This window comes from Neofelis nebulosa, chromosome 1, assembly GCF_028018385.1.
Source record: "Neofelis nebulosa isolate mNeoNeb1 chromosome 1, mNeoNeb1.pri, whole genome shotgun sequence".
In the NCBI taxonomy this organism is placed as follows: Eukaryota; Metazoa; Chordata; class Mammalia; order Carnivora; family Felidae; genus Neofelis; species Neofelis nebulosa.
This window is the reverse complement of record NC_080782.1, coordinates 161,420,992-161,442,667: the sequence shown is the minus strand read 5'-3', so window position 1 is coordinate 161,442,667 and position 21,676 is coordinate 161,420,992. Positions and strand designations below refer to the sequence as shown.

At 58.1% G+C, this 21,676-nt stretch overlaps 1 protein-coding gene and 1 long non-coding RNA gene across 4 annotated transcripts; one reads left to right on the top strand and one right to left on the bottom strand.

Annotated features, from left to right (window-relative positions):
- The first annotated feature begins 1,249 nt into the window (after nt 1-1,249).
- On the top strand, nt 1,250-17,744 carry GRK1 (G protein-coupled receptor kinase 1). Of its 3 annotated transcripts, none has more exons than XR_009265436.1 (8): nt 1,250-2,094; nt 3,404-3,531; nt 6,310-6,467; nt 7,180-7,263; nt 10,015-10,139; nt 12,051-12,252; nt 13,302-15,932; nt 16,019-17,744. XR_009265436.1 is itself a non-coding variant. In XM_058741751.1 (7 exons), exons 1-7 carry the CDS (start codon nt 1,396-1,398, stop codon nt 13,598-13,600), a joined length of 1,695 nt encoding a protein of 564 aa, XP_058597734.1. In that variant the 5' UTR covers nt 1,250-1,395; the 3' UTR covers nt 13,601-17,744. The 3 variants fall into 3 exon arrangements, 1 of the variants encoding a protein (XP_058597734.1); XR_009265439.1 differs by having other exon boundaries at nt 13,302-16,256; nt 16,840-17,744; XM_058741751.1 differs by having other exon boundaries at nt 13,302-17,744.
- Nucleotides 3,433-10,733, bottom strand: LOC131519072 (uncharacterized). Its single transcript, XR_009265441.1, has 4 exons — nt 10,656-10,733; nt 8,675-8,735; nt 4,105-4,308; nt 3,433-4,030 (listed from the first exon to the last, which is right to left on the bottom strand). It is a non-coding gene; the product is annotated as an uncharacterized LOC131519072 (long non-coding RNA).
- Nucleotides 17,745-21,676: the final 3,932 nt, after the last annotated feature.

The following is a 21,676-nucleotide window of genomic DNA, read 5'->3' as shown; positions in this document are numbered from 1 at the left end:
CCCTGTGTCCCCCAGGTGTGTCCTCCAGTTGTGTCCCAGATGTCCCCCAGGTGTGTGCCCCAGGTGTGTGCCCCAGGTGTGTCCCCTAGGTGTGTACCAGCTGTGTTCCCCAGGTGTGTCCTCCAGATGTGTGCCCCAGGTGTGCCCAGGTGTGTGGGACACCTCCAGGTGTGTACCAGATGTCCCCTAGATGCCCCCCAGTTGTCCCCCAGTTGTGTCTCCCAGGTGTGTCCCCTAGGTGTGTCCCACATGTCCCCCAGGTGTGTGCCCAGATGTGTGCCCCAAGTGTGTCCCAGGTGTGTCCTCAAGGTATGTCTCAGATGTCCCCCACGTATGTGCCCCAGGGTCCCCTAGGTGTGTCCCCCAGGTGTGTGTCCCAGGTGTGTGGGACATCTCCAGGTGTGTCCTGATGCCCCCCAGATGTGTCCCACAGGTGTGTCCTCCAGGTGTGTTCCAGACGTCCCCTAGGTATGTGGCCCAGGTGTGTCCCCCCAGGTATGTCTCTAGGTGTGTCCCAGATGTCCCCCAGGTATGTGCCCCAGGGTCCCCCAGGTGTGCTGCTGGCCTCTGCACCCCTCTCTCACTCCTGTTTCTGTGTGGGGCCTCAGCCCTGGGTGTAGCTGGGGTCTCCTGCTTCGGTCCTCACCTCACCTGAAGCTTCTACAGGCATTCTGCTTTGCTGGCACAGCCCAGGAGAGGGGAGGGAGCGGATGTGGAGCTGATCCCTGGGCAGGTGCCAGGGTTACCTTAGGTCTCAGAGCTGGCAGGTGACCTGGGGGCAGGCTTCTGTCCATGTCAGGCCCGGTCCCCACACAGCCACAGTTGCCCTGCCAGCGGGGAACCATGGACACCCCAGGAGGCTGTTCTCCTGTGAGCTCTCACTGCCTTTTCTATGTGAATTTCTATGATCACCTGTTTTTCTTCCCACTTGCTTTTTTTTTTTAAGACAAAAATGAAATATAGTGGGAAAACCACCAGCCTTCTTTACTAAATCAGGGTTTCTCCTGGGCCCCTCTGCCTTCTGTTTGGTCTCCTGTTGTCTAGAGAAAACAAACGTGTCCCCGCCTGCCTAGGCTGAGGGCAGCTTCAGCCAGATGCAACGGGGCCTGGGTTTGTCCTTTCTGTCGGGCCCTCAGGAGGAGGGAGCCCCGAGGACGGACCGTCTAATCCGACTGGAAGCCGCTTAGGGGATTGTCTTTTTCTGGCACCTGCTCTGTGACCCCGGGCTGGGATTTGGCCAGAGCTGCGTCAGCTGGGTCCCCTGGGCTCCTGGCACGGCCTCCAGTCACCCTTGTACCTGCTGGGACACCTGCCATCTGGGGAGGGCAGGGGGCACGGACCCAGGGCGGCAGGTCAGGCCCCTCGTGCCCGACGCGGTGGGAGGCCAGCGCCAGGATGGATTTCGGGTCCCTGGAGACGGTGGTGGCCAACTCAGCCTTCATCGCTGCCCGGGGCAGCTTTGATGGGAGCAGCGGCCCATCCTCTCGGGACAGGAAGTACCTGGCCAAGCTGAAGCTGCCCCCGCTGTCCAAGTGCCAGGGCCTCCGGGAAAGCCTGGACCTGGCGTTCCTGAGTGTGTGCTCAGAGCAGCCCATCGGCAAGCGGCTGTTCCAGCAGTTCCTGGGGGCCGACCAGAGGCATGCGCCAGCTCTGGAGCTCTGGAAGGACATCGAGGACTATGACACCGCTGACGATGACCTCCGGCCACAGAAGGCTTGCGCCATCCTGGCTGCGTACCTGGACCCCCAGGCTGAGCTCTTCTGCAGCTTCCTGGACGAGGGGACCGTGGCGCAGGCCCGGGAGGGGCCCGTGGCGGGCGGGGACGGGCTCTTCCGGCCCCTGCTGCAGGAGACCCTGGTGTACCTGAGCCAGGCACCCTTCCAGGAGTACCTGGACAGCCTGCACTTCCAGCGCTTCCTGCAGTGGAAGTGGCTGGAGGCCCAGCCCACCGGGGAGGACTGGTTTCTGGACTTCAGGGTCCTGGGGAAAGGCGGCTTCGGGGAGGTGTCTGCCTGCCAGATGAAGGCCACCGGCAAGTTGTATGCGTGTAAGAAGCTCAACAAAAAGAGACTCAAGAAAAGGAAGGGGTACCAGGTGGGCAGCCAGCCGCTCACATCGGGCAGGAGGGAGCGCCCCAAGACCCGCAGGGGGCCACCTGGGACCGCGTCCAGCCCCACATGGGACGCTGGGCCCTCCCTGTGAGCAGCCTTCTCGCCCCAAACGGAGCACAGGCCCCATCTGGCCCGGGCCTCAGCGTGGCCACTCTGAGCCACCGGCCCCGGCTCTCTGCACACACACGCGAGTCGCCGTGGTCCCTCCTCAGAGGGGGGCTTTGTGTTGTTGGTGTGGACGGCACCGTGCATCCCGCTGGCCTTCTTGTTTTCACCAACACCATGAAATATAGGAGCTGGTGTTGGAGGGAGGCTGTTGACCCACTAATCTGGCTTTCTGGGGCTTTTCGGGCCCTGACTTGGGCCCTGACAGACAGAGCACATGGGGGGTCCAGCCAGAGCTGGCAGTTACTAGAATGTTTTCCTGGCTCAGGTGAGCCAACGGTATGGCCGGTTGCCGCTTGGGGTCTGCTGTTCCCAGCTCGGGTCAGACTCCCTGTAGGGAGGACAGGGAAAGCTGAGCTCATCTCCTGTTGCGCTTGGTTCCTGTCCTCTCCCGCTGCATAGAGCAGACACAGCTTTTTGGGGTAAACAGCAGCCACCAAGGGTGCCTGCGTTTCTTGCCAGCACTCCCCACTTGGGGCTGCGAGAGCAAGCAGGCATGGTCTCACCCGATGGTGTCTTCTGTCCCAAGTTCAGGGTCCTCACTGAACTTAACACTCGGCAGGACAAACCCAGAACCTGCCCACGCAGCGTGGGTGCAGAGGGGCCTCCTGAACCATCGAGGGTGCCTCCTTGGAAAAGGAACTCTGCTTTCCTTGCCCAAATGCAACTTTAAAAGACATTCTAAGTGCACATCGTGAGGTTTGAAAATGAAGATAGAAAATGAACAGACGAGGGTGGGTGCCCAGCCGTCTGCTGCCCCGGGGCCCAGCGAGGAGGGCAGGGTGGCAGGGGGCGAGCCGGTTGGACATAAGGAAGGACTGGAAGGAAAGCCTCGAACAGGCAGCCACAGACATGCTGGATCCTCACCTGGCGTTTTTAAGGCTGGCTCTCTGACTCCCGCCTCCTCCTGGAGGCTCCAGGAAGCCTGAGTCCTCTGGACTTTGTCTCTGGGGATGGGGCGAATGAGACACGTGTGTAGGTTGCTTGTGGTTGCTTTGTGTTGCGCAAGCTGCTTCAAATGCGTTTGTAACTCTGTTTCTGTTTTCTGGCTTGTGGGGCTTGGGCTTCTATGGTGACATCACATTCCCGCTTAAACCTGGGTACTTATTCGAGATCTTGTTTTTCAGGGTGCTATGGTAGAGAAGAAGATTCTAGCAAAGGTACACAGCAGGTTTATAGTCTCGCTGGCATATGCATTTGAAACCAAAACCGACCTCTGTCTGGTGATAACTATCATGAACGGAGGCGACCTGAGGTAAGCAGGGGGCAGGCTTGGAGAAGGGGCCCTGGGGCCCTGGGGGCTGTCCCACCTGCACAGAATATGCTAACACCCGAGGAGAAGTCCTGCCCCCCATCAACATGCTCCTGTCTGGCCCCTGGTTGCCGACTCTCCAAGCGGTGAAACGCGGGGATGTGGGGAGGTGGCTCACGGCTCTCTAGTTGCCGGTGGACGTGGGGTTTGTGTGGCGGCGGGCGTGGGGCACAGGTGCCGTGGGTCAAGCACTAGTTGGGGGGACAGATGAACGGAGGGTGAGCGAGGGCCCTGCTCTTGGGGATGGCGGCAGAGCCGGAAACACGACGTGGCCGACTTCAGGAGCTGTGGCTTTGCTGTCAGCGTGTCTTGTGCCTGGACTTGCCAGAGGCCTGACAGCCTGGCTCTGGGCTCCCGTGGGAAGTCAGACCACTGGCCCTCGGCGGGGAAAGACCCAGATGCAAGTCGGGCAACCTGCCCGCTCTTGCCTCAGCATGCTGGTCTGTAAAATGGGGATGAAGAATAACACTAGTGTTCTCAGGGCCTTGTGGGGAGTAAGTTAATACTGTCACACACCTGCGGGAGAGTCACGTGGCACACAAACAGGGCCATCGCTCTTGGTGTTGCCTGCAAGCCCTCTGCCTTCATTCTTCCTGCTGGATTCGTCGCCACCGAAGCTCCGTCAGGTGTTTGCCGGCCGCATTTCCCAGGTGCGGATTCTGAGCCTTGAGTAAGGAACCCGTGTGAGGCCACACGGAAGAGGAAGTACAGGCAACGTGACTGAAAGGCAGAGAAGGTCATGACATTGTGCTGTACTGCACTCTACTCTATGACATCACACCGTCCTAAGCTCGTTGCTCTACACGGGACTGGACTGGACATACCACACCGTCCTCTACTACACCATCCTACACCACGTTACACCACGCTGTCCTGTGCTACACTATACTACACTATGCTGTCCTATGCTATGCCGTGGTACCCCGCACTATACCATACTACCCTACGTTGTCCTGTGCTACACCCTACCACACTATGCCACACTGTGCTACTCTACACGGTACTATACGATGCCATACTACCCTATGCTATACTATGTTACAGCACAGCGTCCTCTACTTTGCTGTGCTGCTCTACTCTACTGTATTGCATCACACTACACTGCCGTGTACCGCACTACACCACACCGTGCCACACTATGTGACATTGTACCACGCTACACCATACCGCGCTACAGCACACTGCACCATACTACAGCACTATGCCGTACTAGACTGTGCTGCACTAGACTCCCATAACATACCACGCTACGTGACACTGTACTGTACCGTACTAAACGACCCAACTCTACCCCAGACTGAACCACACTAGACCAGACTATAGTATGTTACGCTACACCGTACTACACTGTCCTGTACTGCACGGTAGTGTGATACACGCCATACCATTCCATATGACACTGAACTACACTGCATGATATGATACTGTGCTACGCTATACTCGACTATATTATACCACAGTATATTAGACCACAACCTACTACGTGATATGATACGTCTCACTGTACTATACGATACTACACTATGCCACCCCATGCCATAATATGCCACACTACACCGCTCTATATTATACTATACTACATCGCACTACGCCATCCCGCACCGCACCACGCCATACTACGCTATACGACCGTGTCATTCTCTGCTACACTACCGTATACCACCCTGTGCCATAACATGCCACGCCATACTATGCTACTCTGTATTACGCTACACTACACGACACCTTCTACACTACACCACACTACACTACACCATACTACACCGTGCAGCTCTCTACGCCACTATACTACTCTATGCTACACCATACCGTACTATACTGTGCCACACTGTGCTACACTGTACTACGCTGCATATTCCACAGCACACGACCACACCATACTGTATTACACCACGCTACACAATACCACACCACACCACACCATCCTACGTTACACTCCGTTACTCCGTTATGCTTGCTCAACTCTCCCACGCTACATCCTACTACACGCATCATGCTGTACCACGCTACGTTACACTACGTTGTTCTGTGCCGTGCTGTTCTGTACTATACTTCACTACACTACGTTATACTACTCTGTGCACTACACTATATTATGATACCAGTGCAATGTAAACGCCATTTATTTTGTTGTCCTGCCTTTCTCATCGTCTGGCTCACGTGAGGTTTCCTCTCTTGTTTTCTGAGTCTGCCTCTCCCTGGTTGCTATCTGGTATAAATAGTTTGTTTCCTTTTATCGGTAGGTCGTTAGGTCTTGCTTCTGCGCAGGATGTGATAGTGGAAAGATGGGGAGGAGGGAGGCAGGAAGGAGACCGTCCCGCAGGCCCACCAGGAACCTGCGTGCGTGGGCTTGGTGAGGTGGCTGCCACGCTTGCCGGGGCGCCGTATTGAATCCTCAGGCCGCTCACACAGGTTTCCTTCACCGCCCTCTGCCCTTCCTCCCTTGGCTGGCACGGGTGAGATGGCTTTGGGGTCCATTTCCAGCTTTGCAGGCCAGTGTGGGGGAGGCAGGGACAGCCGTGCACTCTTCTGTCTACCCTTCCCCATGGCGGTGGCACTGCAGGCTCTTAGGGCTGGTGCCGAGGCCCCACAATGACCACTTTGCCGACACAAAACAGGATTTTGAGGCTCTCACTGTTTCCTGAGATCTTACTTCCTATGGAAACTGGGGGCACGTTGTTGTGCCGGAGAAGCATGGGCATCTGCGTGGTCTGCCCCCAGATACCACATCTACAACGTGAACGAGGAGAGCCCTGGCTTCCAGGAGCCGCGTGCCGTGTTCTACACAGCCCAGATTGTCAGCGGCCTGGAGCACCTACATCAGAGGGGCATCGTCTACCGAGACCTCAAGCCTGAGAACGTACTTCTGGATGATGACGGTGAGGTGGCCTCCCTCCCCTCCCGCCCTCCCCCTTCCCAGTATCTCCGTCCTGACTTCCCCTCTAGACCTCCCCTCGCCAGACTCTCCTCTGTGGCCTGACAGGTCATTGGTAGGGAGATGGGCCGGTTTTGATGAGTGTTATAACTTTAAATGGCACCAAAGGCATCTTAAAGTTTGTTGTTCATTTCACACATTTTGCACAATTGTCTCTAAAGTTTTTGATGGATTTAGTTGAAATTTGGTACATAATTAGGCACCAAGCATTACAGGGAGTTAACTCAGGAGTTAACTGTGGAACTCTTGGTGAAGGGTTAACATTTTGTTCCTGATCATAAATCCTCGGTCTGTCACTCGTTCTGCCTTTTATGGGATTGTCATCAGAAAGTGACATTGAGATCTAGGTTTCCTTCATGTCCCTTAGATACCCTCCCTTTGTGTCACCAAGTCATGCAAACGTGGGCATTCTCAAAATGGGGTTTGGGTGGATTGTGCCCCCACTCACAGCCGCAGATCTGCTGGGACCCCTGCAGTCTGGCCTCGGCGCCCTGGGGTGGGCCTGTGCTGCGAGTGTGTGCCCGTGGGCACACGTGTGCCCTTGTGTGTGTGTGCGCATGTGGGCAGAGACTGCCCTTGGCTCCTGCAGGCTTGGGAACACCAGGCGCCTTTGTTCTGTGGAGCTGCGTGTGACCTCAGTCCATGTTTGCTTTCAGGTAATATCCGAATATCTGACCTTGGGCTGGCCGTGGAGCTGAAGGACGGGCAGACCAAGACCAAGGGCTATGCAGGAACCCCAGGTTAGCACCTGAGGGCAAGGGTGGGGACTGAGGCCCTAGGGGTTCGTGGGGGTCCCCATCTGTCATAGTGAATAGCAAAACCACGGGGCCTGGCCAGGAGGCACGCCCGGCAGCTCGAGAGCTGTACCCACCGCAGGGATGACCCCTCCCGCCTGCTGGTCCGGACATGTCACACCCTCTGAGATAGAAGCTTCTGCCTTCAGTGGCTTTCCGGACATCAGCGGAATGTGTTTGTCTGGAGGGGAGCCCGACCATGTTGGCTGGAGCCCTGAGGGTCTGCACTCAGTAGATCACCGGCTGCAACCCCACCGAGGCGGGCAGCCTGGGAGAGCCCCGAGGGGTACCCGGCCCCCACCGCAGTGTGGCCAGGGCCTTCGCTGTCCAAGGGAGCCCTGGGTAGGGTGTGAGGCAGGCGGGGTGGCCTCAGGGGAGGGGGCTGCCCTCGTCCTGTGTGTGTGCGCGGCTGTGTATGTGCGCACGCACACGTGTGTCCGTGTTTGCTTGTGTATGAGTGTGTGTGCACTGTGTGCGCATGTGTATGTGCGTGCAGTGCACAACACATTCTGCTGCTCCCCCACGTCCCCCAGCCCAGGCCTGCAGAGAACCCAGGAGACCCTGGGAACAGGGGAACAGGGGCGGGGCGGGCATAGCACAGCTGCCCAAGCTGCAGGGGGAGCTCAGTGCCGGCAAGCCAGGGGCACCTGAGGGTCAGCCCCCTGCCCCACCCTGTCCCGGAAGGTCCAGGGACCCTCAGCAGATCCTCTCCTGGGTTGATCTGGCTTTGGGGAGGAGCTGCCACGGTGGGTCTGTCCTCACCTGTGGCTTTGTTTAGGGAAGGTCCTATCTTGAGTTTTCCAGGTCCTTGGCCAGAGTCTATGAAGTTCCAGCCCTGAGTGTGAGTGTGTGAGTGGAAACACCCCACATATTTTGGGGTGATTCAAATCGTTAGGAGAAGGCTGTGGAGAATAAGGCACCGCAGGCTGGATTCCAAGTGGTCTGACTCCAGGCCCTGGTGGTATCCAGGCCCATGTGTGAGGGCCCCGCCGGCCAGCAGAGGGCCCCGCAGGCTTTCCTGTGGCTGAGGCCCTTCTCTGAGCAGAGGGTCTCGTCTTCTGTGCCTTTGGGGGCAGGGGCAGGGTGTGACCCATAAAGAGGCCCAGCAGAGGTTCCCGTGGAGCTTGGGGTGACGCCTGCTGGGTCCTCCCCAGCAGCCACTCTGCACCCTGCCTGCTATGGCCACAGTCAGCAGGCTGTGACCCCTGCGTGGAGGAGATGTGAGCGTGCCCTCCGACCCCATGGACGTGGGGCTGGGTCAACGTGGGGAAGAATTAGTAACTAGGCAGTGGAGTGTTCACTCATTCATTCATTCATTTGCCCACTCACTCACTCATTCACTCACTCACTCACTCACCTGTGCATTCAGGTGACAAATGTTCACTGGTGCTTGCTCTTTCCCGGATGCCATGTAGGTCCTGGGGATACAAAACAATGTGTCACCCAGGCCAAGTTTGGAAGCAGAGCAGAGGCACCACTGGGGTGTTTGCTCAGAAATTGATCCTCTCCCTGTGGCCTGGCTGGCCTTTCTCCTAGACCTTGTTTCAACCTAGAAGTTGTGGCCAGTGAAACACATCTTTCTTATAGCATTTGAGCAGTCTGGAGTCTTTTCAGTTCCTGAAAAGCAGGACCTACAAAGGGGTGAAGGGGTGTCAGGTCCCAGAGGGTCTGTGGGATTTGACTCCTGTAACCTGTCAGGAACAGGTGAATCTCTGGTCACATCAGCTTGCCCGCCTTGCTGAGCACACCACCTATTGGAACCTGGCCGTGAACATGGTATACTGAGGGCCTGGAGGGACAGGAAATCAACAGACACATTAGCTTTGCTTCCCTTGGAATGTCTGAAGCGGTCAGGAACAGAAGCCACCTGCACCTAGACCATAGCACCGACCCCTGGTCCCCGGGGAGTGGACCGTGGGTCCCAGAAACTGGCCTGTCCACCCTTCCCATGTGCTGGCTGGCTTCTGTACAGTGGCAGGTAGGGAGTGGAGGCCCAGAGCTTGCTTTCAGGGATGTGGACCTTCACAATGTGGGGCTCCCCTACGTGGCCCCAACTTCCCAAATGTGGCTGACCTGACATGGGAACAGGTGGGGCAGTGGTAGGCATCTGGATTTGGAACATCTGGGCCTCACTCTGTCCTTTTGTACCCTTTTCCAGAATCAACTGGTAGTGCCTATCTCTGACCACACACACCCACCACCCCACAGGTCACACTTGTACCTGAGTGGCAAGCGAGGACTGTTACTGTCTGTGTGCTGTGGTCTCAGGGACCACCTCTCTGTCTGTCTGCTGTGTTCAGGGACCATCACTCTGCTGTGGTCTCAGGGACCACTCACTCTGTCTGTCTGCTGCGGTTCTGAGGGACCATCACTCTGCCCATCTGCTGTGATGTGCCACAGGGAAGATGGGGTCTCACAGCTCACGTGATGTGGACGGCAGTGGTTCTCAAGCAGGGCAGTTCTGCCGGGAGGGGACACTTGGCAGTGTCCAGAGAGTTTGGGTTGTGACACCTGGGGGCTCTAACTACTTACTGGCCGTGGGCCGGGAGTGCTGTTGCACACACACGCAGCCCGGAAGGGAAGGTCTGTGTGTGAAGCCTGTGGTTGTGCACGTGGGTCATCGGTTCCGTGCCCCCTGGGGCCGGGTGAGTGATTGCCACCACGTGCTGAGTCTGAGTCTGCGCTGTTGCCTGGCAGGTTTCATGGCCCCTGAGCTCTTGCAGGGTGAGGAGTACGACTTTTCTGTGGATTACTTTGCCCTGGGGGTCACACTGTACGAGATGATCGCGGCCAGAGGACCCTTCCGCGCCCGCGGGGAGAAGGTAGGAGGTCACTCTGTCATCCTGTGACGGCCCGCTCGTGGGGGTCATAGGAGCAGGTGTCCTGCAGCTGCCCCACGGTGACCCTGCTTGTGGTGGGGGGAGGTGCTGTTCAGATCTTGGGCACTAGGCTTCTCGTGGGCAGGGGAGGGGATGTGGTGGCCTCGTGTCATGGAGCTCCCCACACCGAGACGTGTCTCAGGACCAGCCTTGCCTGGGCCTCCCCAATCCCCCTCCCCACGAGCAGCGCTCAGCTCACCTGGGGCCAAGCTGGTCTAAAAGGGATGGGGGTGCGGCCTCGTCCCCCGCCCCCCCCCCCCCCCCCCCCCCGCCTTCCACAGCAAACCAGAGAGCTCACTGTCGCCCCCTCCAGCACTGCAACCTCTCTGAATAGAGGGCAGTGGGCCTCGCGTCTCTGTGCCCTGCCCCTGGCCCCCCACGCTCTCGCCTGCACCGTCTGCCCCAGAGTCTGCAGGGTGCTGTTACCCCAACCCACCCAAACCACAAACACAGGCTCACCTCAGTGACACCCGGGGTCTAGCTCAGACCACCATGACACAACAGATGCCACAGTAAAGCAAGTCAAATGAACTTTCTGGTTTCCCAGTGTGTGTCACATGTCCACATGCTACAGGCTGCTGAGTGTTCAGTGGCTTTCCGTCCAAAACAGTCCACGTACCTTAGTTAACAAATACTTACAGCTAACTGGGAGCTCAGCAGGTTGTGATCACTGATCACCATAGCAAATAAAACAATAATGAAAATGTTTGAAATACTGTGAGAATCACCAAAATGTCACAGAGACGTGTAGGAGCAAATGCTGTTGGGGAAGTGGTGCCAGCAAGTCTGCTGCCATTTGTAAACACTGCAGCATCCCCCATAGATGGTATCTGGGGGCCTCGCCGCCTGCTCGAAACCCAGCCTCTTCTGGTGGGTGGGCTGCTGGGCATGTGGGGAGCCGGGGCTGAGGAGGCAGGGTGGGCAGGAGGCGTCTCCAGGGCCTGGTGGGAACAGCAGAATTTAGGCGGCCCCGTGCCTGCCTGGAGGTCACACCCTTCACTTTCTTCTGCCGGGGTCCCGAACGTGTCCGTCCCCAGGTCACCCTGGTCCTGAGACACCCAGTCTTCCAGGAGCAGAGTCCTCTCACAGCTAACACAGCCGGCCGCTCTGTGGCTCTGCACAGCCGCCCTGATGGCTACTAACTCATTTTCTCTCCTGACTTGCAACCACGCAGAAGAGCCAGTGCTGTGGGATCCGCACAAAGCGGGGGCCCCAGCACAGAGCCCTCACTGACCCCACGGCCCTGACCAGAGGCCCTGTTTTCCGTGTGTGCGAGCCTGACGAGTCAGGCACAGAGTGTGCAGTGGGCCCACGGTGGCCCACTGTGTGTCCCACGGCCCGTGGCCAGCTGGGCGTCAGACCTGCGATGGCAAATGAAGAGTAAGCCTGTGTCTGCACAGTATTAGGAAGGCGGATCTAACGTGTGGTGAGAGCACACGGCCAGCGTTTGCCGAGCTGGGGGGAAGACAGGCTGCAAAGGGCACAGGGCACATCTGGGGTCATCGTAGGGCCCCCTGGTCACTGGGAATGGGGTCCTGTGGTGTGGAAACTATACTCCATAAAGCAGATTCAAACTCGCCCTCAGTTTCCACCCAGTCAGGAGGTCTCTGCCAGCTCTGTCTGCAAAGTTGGCTTCTTCCCTTACCTTTCTCATTTTCACAGTGGGTAAGGAATGGTTATGTAGAGGCACCGCAGCATCAACCAGAGCACCCCAACCTTGACCAACACCGTTGGGGGTCCCGGGGACCACACATGCAGGGTCAGCCATTACCTTGGGCTGGCGTCTTCCTGGGCGGTATGCTGGCCTGCACGGGCTCCGCGGGCCTGACGTGACATGGCGCATCCCCTGTGCAGGTAGAGAACAAGGAGCTCAGACAGAGGGTCCTCTCCGAGCCCGTCAAGTACTCGGACAAGTTCAGCCAGGCCAGCAAGGACTTCTGCGAGGTGCTGCTGGAGAAGGACCCTGAGAAGCGCCTGGGGTTCAGAGACGGGACCTGTGACGGGCTCCGCGCCAACCCCCTCTTTAAGGACATTAACTGGAGACAGCTGGAGGCCGGTACTGTCCTCTCACCTTTGGATCTGGGGGGCCGCAGGGGGCAGGTCCGGCGGGAGGTCCTTGCTTGCTCTGCCCGCCCTGTTGGCACCTCCTGAGCTCTGTGGTGATGCCAGCAGAGATGCCCCGTGGCCTCCTGTCCCCAACTAACCCACCGTCCCCACTTCTCTGTCCACACAGAGGTTTCTCGGGCTGGTGTTGGGTGGGATGCTTGGGGTGTTGCCCACCTTTGAACTGAAGATCCACCTCTGTGCTTGTGGGTTCCCACACCCTGTACTTTCAAGGAGCCCCTGATCCAAGACAAGGCAGGATCCCTCAAGTCATCGTCTTGGGAGAACCTTGTTCCTTCAGTCAGTCTGTGTTGTCAGGTGTCCCTTATGGGACACACGTGTAGGTGAGTGTGTGCAGATGCAGCCCCAGCCCCAAGCCTATGGTAGGGCGTGTGAGCCGTGATTCCCCACGGGAGCCCCAAGCGTCATGCCCAAAGGAGAGGAGTTGCTTTTGCAGGGAGGGGGCTCTATGGCTGGGAGGTGGTCCTGGTGTAGGGAAGATGGGAGCCAGGAGATCTGGGGCCTGGGGGGGGGTTTCCTCAGGCCACGCCACCCGTCTGGCAGGTGGCCCAGCCCGGGGCCCACACTGAAGGGAAGGGCGGGTGGTGCGGCCACGAGGGTCACGTGGCTAGTGTTGTATATTGGTGACTGAAGGACTTCGGCTCCCGAGCGGGCTGGGAGACAAGCCGGCTTTGGAAAGAAATCGAGATGCTCAGCCTGACCGTGCTGGGTTCGAGGTGTTGCACCTGCAGACAAGGAAGCCCCCTGGGAGGCACGTGTGAGGACACAGACCAGAGCAGGCTGTTCCTTCGCCATGGGCGCCCAGGAGGCGCATCCTGCCTGGACGCTAAGACCCTCACACCCGCCCAGCGTGCTGTGCGGCACCCGGACACCCGTCCTGAGCCTTCGGACACCCCTGGAAGGGCAGCCCTGCTCGCTGAGCACACGGCCGTTTCCTTCTGTTTTCGGCATTTCCCATCCCTGTTTTCTGTCTCCTCACAGGGATGCTGACACCCCCCTTCATCCCAGACTCCAGGACAGTCTATGCCAAGAACATCCAGGACGTGGGCGCCTTCTCCACGGTCAAGGGCGTGGCCTTCGACAAAGCCGATGCCGAGTTCTTCCAGGAGTTCGCGACCGGCAACTGCCCCATTCCCTGGCAGGAGGAGATGATCGAGACGGGCGTGTTCGCGGAGCTGAACGTCTGGCGCTCTGACGGGCAGATGCCTGACGACATGAAGGGGGTTGCCGTGGAGGAGGCAGCCCCCGCATCCAAGTCCGGGATGTGTCTGGTTTCCTAGGTGTGCAGGGGCAAGAAGGCCTCTGTGAGCCACCAGAGAAAGGCAAGGAGTGGCCAGATGTCCCGGCCCAGCTCAGGAGCCCAGCCCGTAAATAGTCTGCTTCTTCTGTCCCATTTCACTCAGAGACACAACCGTGGTTCTCAGATGGCACGTCCCACGATGCGTAACTCAAGGGCTCTTGTGGACGTCCCCGCCGGCAGCCGGGTCAGCCGTCCGGGCAAAGCATTGCTTGGCGTTTTGGTATATGTTTCCTGCACCTTAACTGCACCTTCCCAGGTGGGAGGCATTCTCCTTGTTGGCTCAGGAGTTGGCAGAGCATGGCCCGCAGGCTCACGGACACCAGTGGAGAGGCCTGGTGCCCCCCTTCATGCCCAGACCGTGCCCCCCGCCACCTGCCTGCTGCCAGGGCCTGAGATACCCACCACCTGCATGTTGGACATGCTGACATCTGCCAGGCGCTGGGGGCGCAGTCTCCCAGGGCTTGCGTCACCCAGGCTGTGGCCCAGTGTCCCAGAGGAGGGAGGATGGGGGCTCTGGGGATGAAGGCGACGGCAGCAGCCTCCCCCTCAGCTTCTCTGTGTCCTGAGAACATCTCCAGCCGATGGCATCTGGGTGTGCCGTTCTCCGGCCCAAGCAACAGCTTACCACCGGACTCTGCCTCCTGGCAAAGCCCTTTCCCGTGCTCCCATCCTGGGCAAGCTTGGGGCCAGCTGGTCTTGCAACATGGGGTTTTCTGGCTGATGGCCAGGGCCAGACCCTGTCAGAATCCCCAGAGGCAACAGCACTGGAGTTTTGGGGTCCTAACCCTACGAGCACAAGTATGCCCTCCTTCTGGCCTGTGGCCCTGTGTTCACTGTGTCCGTGTTTCCAGCTTCATCTTTAACCCCAAGAATCCCCACGTGCATCCTGCCTGGAAGAACACAGTCTTTGTAGTGGCCTCCAGATGATGTTCACTCCTGGGCTGGGATTTGGTGGCATTGGCCTTGGAACCCGAGACTGCCCAGGGGGCTCAGGTGGGGCTGAGCCCCTGGGGAGGAGCTGAGATTTAGGGCCTGAAGTTTCCAGAAGGGTCTGCTTTTCCTTAGGAAATAACTTCTGAGTCCCTGCAACTCACACACTGTGTCACATGCTGGTCCATGCAGAGAGCCACATGACGTGGCTGTGAGATGCCGGATTGCGTGTGGGGGTCACGTGGGAAGACTCCCCCTGGGAGTGTCAGAAGACACCACAGCATTTACCTGTCAAGTGGGGCTGACGTTGGGTCCTGCCAGGGGCTGCAAAAGAGGGAGTCCTACCTAGTTTTAGCACATGTCCTGGGGTCACTGCCTCCTTTCCCAGCTACCTCATGAGAGTCCACCCCGAGTATTGGGGTGCCCCCACCCTCAGACTGTCAACACCAAGTGTTCAGGGGCCCCCTTGCCCTCAGACTGTCATCCTCAAGTGTTCGGGGAACCCCCACCCTCAGACTCTCAACCCTGTGTTGGGGCGCCCCCGCCCTTAGACTGTTAACACCGAGTGTTTGGGGCACCCCTGCCCTCGATCTGTCATCCTTGAGTGTTCAGGGAACTGCCACCTTCAGACTATCAACACCAAGTGTTTGGGGCACCCCCACCCTCAGACTATCAACACCAAGTATTCAGGGGTGCCCCTGCCCTCAGACTGTCAACACTGAGTAGTTGGGAGCATCTCTGCCCTCAGACTATCATCCTCGAGTGTTTGGGGAACCCCCACCCTCACGGGGTGCCCCCATCCTCAGACCATCAATCCCAAGTATATTGGGGCATCCCTGCCCTCAGACTGTCATCCTCGTGTTCAAGTAACTCCCACCCTCAGACTGTCAACCCTGTGTTGGGGTTCTCCTACCCTCAGACTGTCAACACTGAGTGCTGGGGGGATTGTTGCCTGCAGAAGTCCATGTGCAGTCCTCTGCTCTCTGCCCTCAGGGGACCAGTGGGTCCTGCAGCCAACAGCTGTGGAGGGTTGCCACTCTGGCCCCCATGCCTGCCTGGCACAGGGCCGTGTCGTGTGTGGCCATGCAGAGTCCAGCCAGGTGGTGGAGAAAATCCGGCCTGTGCTTCAGAGGACCGTATGACATGAAGCCTCTGCCTTTAAAGCACCCTTGGACCAGAAAGATCCTTCTCTCCTGGCTGTGCGTGTGGCCCGCCAGAGGCAAAAACTGTTCTGGAAGGACCTGGAGAGACGCCCAGCGCTTTCTGGTGTGTGACCTGGAGCATCTCTGCAGGTACCCAGGACCAGGGACATGGGGCTGTCGGCGGGCAAATCACCCTCACCCAGTCTTGCTTTGTTTTCCAGAAAGGTGCACGTGGACTAGGTAATGGCCATATGTGTCACTGCACTACCTTGTGGTGCAACAAGGACCTGTTTCTGGCCTTTATAAACCCATTTAATCTGTTCTAGGTTCTCATGGCCCTGAACAAAGAGTGATTCCAGCAGCTGTGTGGATGGAGGCCTGGCCTGAAGCCCCTTGGCGTCTGCCAGGGGGGCCCATTTGCCTGCGTCTGATGGCCAGATGGTCAGATAAAACACAGGACATCAGACGCATTTGAATTTCAGATGAACAGCAAATACTGTTTTTAGTGCGTGTCCCAAATTATCCAGTTTGTGATCTGGCGCCTGTTGCTGAAATGCTTCACGTGTAAGTAACTAATTCCTCTGAACCAGCAGGTCTGTCAGGCATAGTTGTGACTTCAGCGGTCTCCCCGTCATCGGAAGAGGTCTTTCCCAAGCCCATAAAACTCAAGCTGGCCTCAGTGCCCCTGCCCCCTGCTCCCCTACCTACAGGCGACCCTGCACACACTTGAACGGTGGTCTCAAGGCGCTAATTTAGGATGCCCAGTGCCTGTGGAAGTTGCGACCTCCTGTGGGACATCCCTCCCCCAGCTCTCCTGGGGGTCCCGGCGGTGGCGGGGCGGGGGGGGAAGGGTCAGTGCCTGCCAGTGGTTTCTTCACAGTCTCGGGGGATCTCTGCTGTGGGTGGTCTTCCAGTCCCAGTCCCCCAACCTGGCACCCTCCCAGGGGGCTAGCTGTCCCCCACACGTGAGGCCCTCCCCCCAGCTCCAGCCTGGACTGCGGGGCTGGCCCTGACATGGGTCTTGGGGGCCGTCAGGGATCTAGTTAGCCTGCAGGCTTGTCTCTGGCTTGGGGGCTGCCCACACTAGGCCGATGAGGTTCCCCTGCAGAGATGCCTTCATTGCTGCCCCTCTTGTCCCACACCATAGCTGCCAAGGGGTCTTCAGACACCGGCCTGGACCCCTGCCGCAGGGTGCCTGGCACTTGGGCATCTGTGACCCTGGCCACAGCCTGGTGAGACTCACTGTCATGGGGTGTGACATACATCGTGGTGAAGATGGCACCCACTGGGTTTTTCCCAAGGATGGAAGGAGGCCAGGCAGCAGAGGGGCCCTGGGGGTACTGGGATCAGAACGACTCAGCACGACCTTTCGTTTGTAAAAAAGAAAATGCAGTTTCTATTCAAGCAGAAAAAGACAAAAAGGGAAAACATAATGGATTCTGGATTATAATATGAACGCTGGTTATGTTCTTTTTTTTCAAAATCACCTATACAGACACCTCTGCAAACACACATATACACACACACATGCATGCACACACATACACGCACATATTCATGCACACCCACCTGTGCAGATACACATGTACACACATACACAAGCACATATCTATGCACACACACATGTGCACATACATGCACACAGAGCTGTGCAGATACATACATGCACATACACATATATGCATACATACATGCACGCACACACACATGCATATACACACCTGTGCAGATACACACGTACCCACGATATACACATGCACATACACAATTTACCTCCATTCTCACCTCTTTATGACTACCAGATTTAAAAATTGCTTGCAGGGTGCCTGGGTGGCTCAGTGGGTTAAGCGACCAACTTTGGCTCAGGTCATGATCTCAAGGTTCACGGGTGTGAGCCCTGCGTCGGGCTGTGTGCTGACAGTATGCAGTCTGCAGCCTGCTTCCGATTCTGTGTCTCCCTCTCTCTCCTCTCCCGCTCCCGCTCTGTCTCTTTCTCTCAAAAATAAATAAACGTTAAAAAATATTTAAAAAATAAAAATTGCTTGCAGTGTCTCTACTTGTCAGACTGAGAATTCCTGAGCACATGGACACACACCCCTCAACCTGGTCCCCTACCATTGTGATAGTGTGGTTTTACTCTGCTACTCAGTAGTTAGTTTTTATAGGTCTGGTTCCCCTCTCTCCCAAACCTGCACCACACACTTGTCTGAGACACCGCTTAAGTGAGTGGCATTGTGGCTGCCTTGGACAGAGGCCCCCTGGGCAGGCCCTGGGATTTAATGAGGGGGACTAGATGCTATGCGGGGCAGTGCTGACGGACACGGTGGCTGACAGAGACCGGGACAGGACATATTGCTGTGCATGGCGGGAGCTGCATGTACTGAGTATCATACCAGGTGCTGCAGAGAAGCACGGCACTCTGTCTTTTTCCTGTTTGTGCTCTGCTCTCCACGGGTGGCCTGCGTGTGGCCCCAGGGACAGACCTGTCCCATGCCCCTCTCGTGCCCTGCTGTGCCCACATCTGTGTCAGGTGCTGGGAGACACCTGTCCCCCTGGGCTAGCAAACACTTCCTCCATGTCCTTGGATGACCTGGCAGTCGTTGTAAATTAGATTAAACCCTTTTCCTGCTCATCCTCTGTGAAGGGTCCTAGAAGCCCCTGGACGAACAGGGCTCAGGTTAGTAGGGAGGACACGGGGGCTGGTGGGGCTGTCTTGTGGGCTCTTGGCAGCGGGTCTGGCTGGTGTTCATTCCTGTAGGTCCCCAAGGCAACGGGGACCTTGATGGCTCACTCGTTCTTCCCAACCCTGCACAGGACAGTTCAGACTGGGACTGTGTGTCGCCCTGGGGGCCTGGGAGCGAAAGCCACCTTCCCAGTTCAGGAAGGCAGGAAGCCGACACGGGTTCCGGACGCGGTGTACTCCCGTCCTCCCCCCGCACCACCTGTGAGGACGCTGGAACGCGTGCAGCACACGGGACGCACCGAGGAAGACTGGGGTGGGGAGGGGGACGTAGCTGGCTGGCTCCGGACTGCGGGTGACCCAGGCCGGCGCTGGAGGGGCCGCTGGCCGGCAAAGAGGAACGCGGCCCTGGGAGGAGGGCATGAAGGAGCCAGCCCGGTGACGCAAGGCCCATCCACAAGGGACGCCCACGGCCCGCGAAGCTGAGTGGGTCCTGACTGCCACCTGCCCTTGGCCGTGACCTGGCGCTGACTGTGGGCCTGAGCTTTCGCCCTCCGCCCCCCGGGTATGAGCCCCTCCCCATCCCCTCTCCTGATGAGGACAGAGGGAGGGAACCCGCCTGGAGCCGGCAGCACGCGGCTGGGACGCCATGGCCGCCATGGCCGCCATATGTCAGGAGGAGTTAGGTACGAAATGTGTGTGCAGATGCGGCGCGAATTAGCGGAGGGCGGGGCGCGGGGCGAGGGCACTGAGCCAGCGTGGCAGGCAGGACATGCGGGGACGCGCCGTCTTGGTTGGCTCGTGGGAGAGCCCACGCGGGCCTGGGTGACGGCGGGACAGAGACGTGCTCACAGGACAGCAGGGGCTCTGGCCAACCCTCGCCCCTGCCCCCCAACTGGCTTCGTCTGCACGCGCTGCTGTGGCCCGCTGGCGCGCTCCCCGCGGTCCTCCTGGGCTCCGCTCCGTCCTCGCCCGCAGGCTGGGCCTCACCTGGAAACCTGCCGATGGGCAGGCCCGCTGCCAGCAGGCGATTCGCGGAGTGGACCTCAATTTGGAAACGTGAACTTCATCACTAATGTGAGCTGGGCTCGCAGGCACCACCCAGACCACGTAAAATGACGACAAAGAGGCTTCGAGTGTGTGAAAAGTAAACCCCACCTCCCCGGTTACCGTAGAAACGTGTTTCCAAGTTCAGCCCTCTGCCTCCAGGATGCACGGGTGAGGGTGACACACAGGGCTGAATGGGAGTAGTGGGGGGCACTGCAGCCTGGCACTGGACCCACCCGGGCCTGGCCGGGGGCTCGCGGTGCTGGTGCCCTGGTGCCCCCCTTGACTCCGGGGATGCCTGGGGGCGGCTGCCTTTCCCTGGAGCGTCACCACTTAATATTTAATAGGTGTCGTGGGCGCGGGAGCCTGCGAGGGGTGCATTCTCCACATCAGCAGGCCAGCGTCCAGGCTGCACTTGGCAGGTGGTGTGGTGGAAATGGGAGACATCGGACAAGCCCGTGGCTGCCGAGTCCAAGGCCAGGAAGGGGCTCCTGCTCCAGGGAATCACGGTGGGCTTCATGCTTATGGAGGTGGGTGGTGCGTGAGCCCAGGGACCTGGAAACACAAGACATCTGGGACATGGCTGATTCTGCTTCGGCTCAATAGAGAGATCGTTTTTACAAGACCTTCTGGCAAAGTTGGACAGTGTTTTTAATTTAAAAAATTCATGTCTCCAAGACCGTTTCCTGGCCCACCCCACCTCGCTGGTGAGGACAGACAGGCTGGGGCTGCCACCTGCCGTTTCTCCGGTTGCTTGTCTACATTATTTATTCCCTGAGCTTCATTTCAAGGTCATTTGGTTACAGGAGGGAGTCATGTTTTGCAGTTTGTACTCCGCTCCCCTGAGAGCAAGAGCCTGGCTGCACCTGCCTGGGGGCCAGGAGGCCCATGGTTCCCCAACAAACAAAGGAAACAGACTCTGGATGACTAAGGTGGCTCCTGGCTACTTTTGCTTCTTCCAGTCCTGTTCTTGTCAGAGCTGGGAGCCCCCACGTTCCTGTCCCCAGAGCTGGCTGCCCCTGTCTGCTCAAATAAACTGGTTTTCCTGATGTGATGGGTCCCCCAGCAAGTCCTGCAGAGGATGGGGCCGGAGGGTGAGAGACAGGCAGGGGAGGAGTGCTGTGCCTAGCAGGTGCCTGACCTGGCAGGGAGCAGGTGCTGACCATTGTTGGGAAGTCAAGTGTATGCAGTCTCCTTTAACACGTGTGTGCTGTGGGCCTGCCTGGAGTTGGACGCTGCTTGAACGAGGGAACACCTGTCTTGAGAGAATGTATTTCCTAGTAGAATGGACAGGTATCACGGTCATCCTTCCTGCCACTGCTTCACACACTGCTCTTGCCCAAAAGAATCAAACTTTTGGTTCTTAGAGCCTTTGGAAGGCCCTTCCCCGACTTTGCAGACCTGGCTGCCCCCCGCCAACCCCGCTGCAGTGTGGGGCCTCCGGCTGGTGCACCAGACTCTTCTACTCCCTTCCTTGTTCAGTGGCTTCAGGGAGGGGGGCCTGTGGCAAGTGGGACAGTAGACATCCCTGTGTCTTTCCATCTCGGTTCCTCCAAAGCCTGAGCTGGAAACCTGAGAGGCAGTGAGACAAGGGGGTGCTGGGCCAGTGTAGGGAGGAGGTGGGCATCCGGGGCAGTTGTCAGCACTGATGGCCAGATGCACCCCTGCCCCACACTGTCCCCCACTTGCGTGTGTGTGCCTGTGTGTCCTATGTGCTGCGGGGGGCCCTCAGGCCCAGGGCTCCTGCTGGCTGGAATGATGGAGAAGAAGTGTCACACGGTCCAGAATTGTGGCAGCCGATGTCCTCCCGCCCTCCCATGGGCCAGAAGCCCTGATCTCAGTGTCCCTGGGCCCAGGGGTGCCCGTGGGGGGCGAGGCCGTGCTGGCTGTTGGGAGGCCTGGGTCTCCCTCCGGCTGGGCCCACCCGTGGGGACCCCTGTTCTGCATTAGTTAGTTAGTTAGTTCTGGATTCTAACTGCATGTTTACTTCTGTTTCTCACTTCTAGCTGCAGTATTCTTAAAGGGCCAGTCCGTGTGGCCTGTCCGTGGCCCAGCACATGTGTCTTGTGCACAGAGGAATTTAGTAAATATTCTCTGGCTGCTTCGTGAATGTAAGCTTAAATGCCTGCACTCAGGTAAATACGTGCTTTCCCACTTAGAAGATGTAACTGTGCTTTGAAATTGGGCTGACCTGGTTTATATCTTGTCTCTGCCGTTAGCCAAATACTTGACTTTGGAAAAATTATCTAAATTCTGG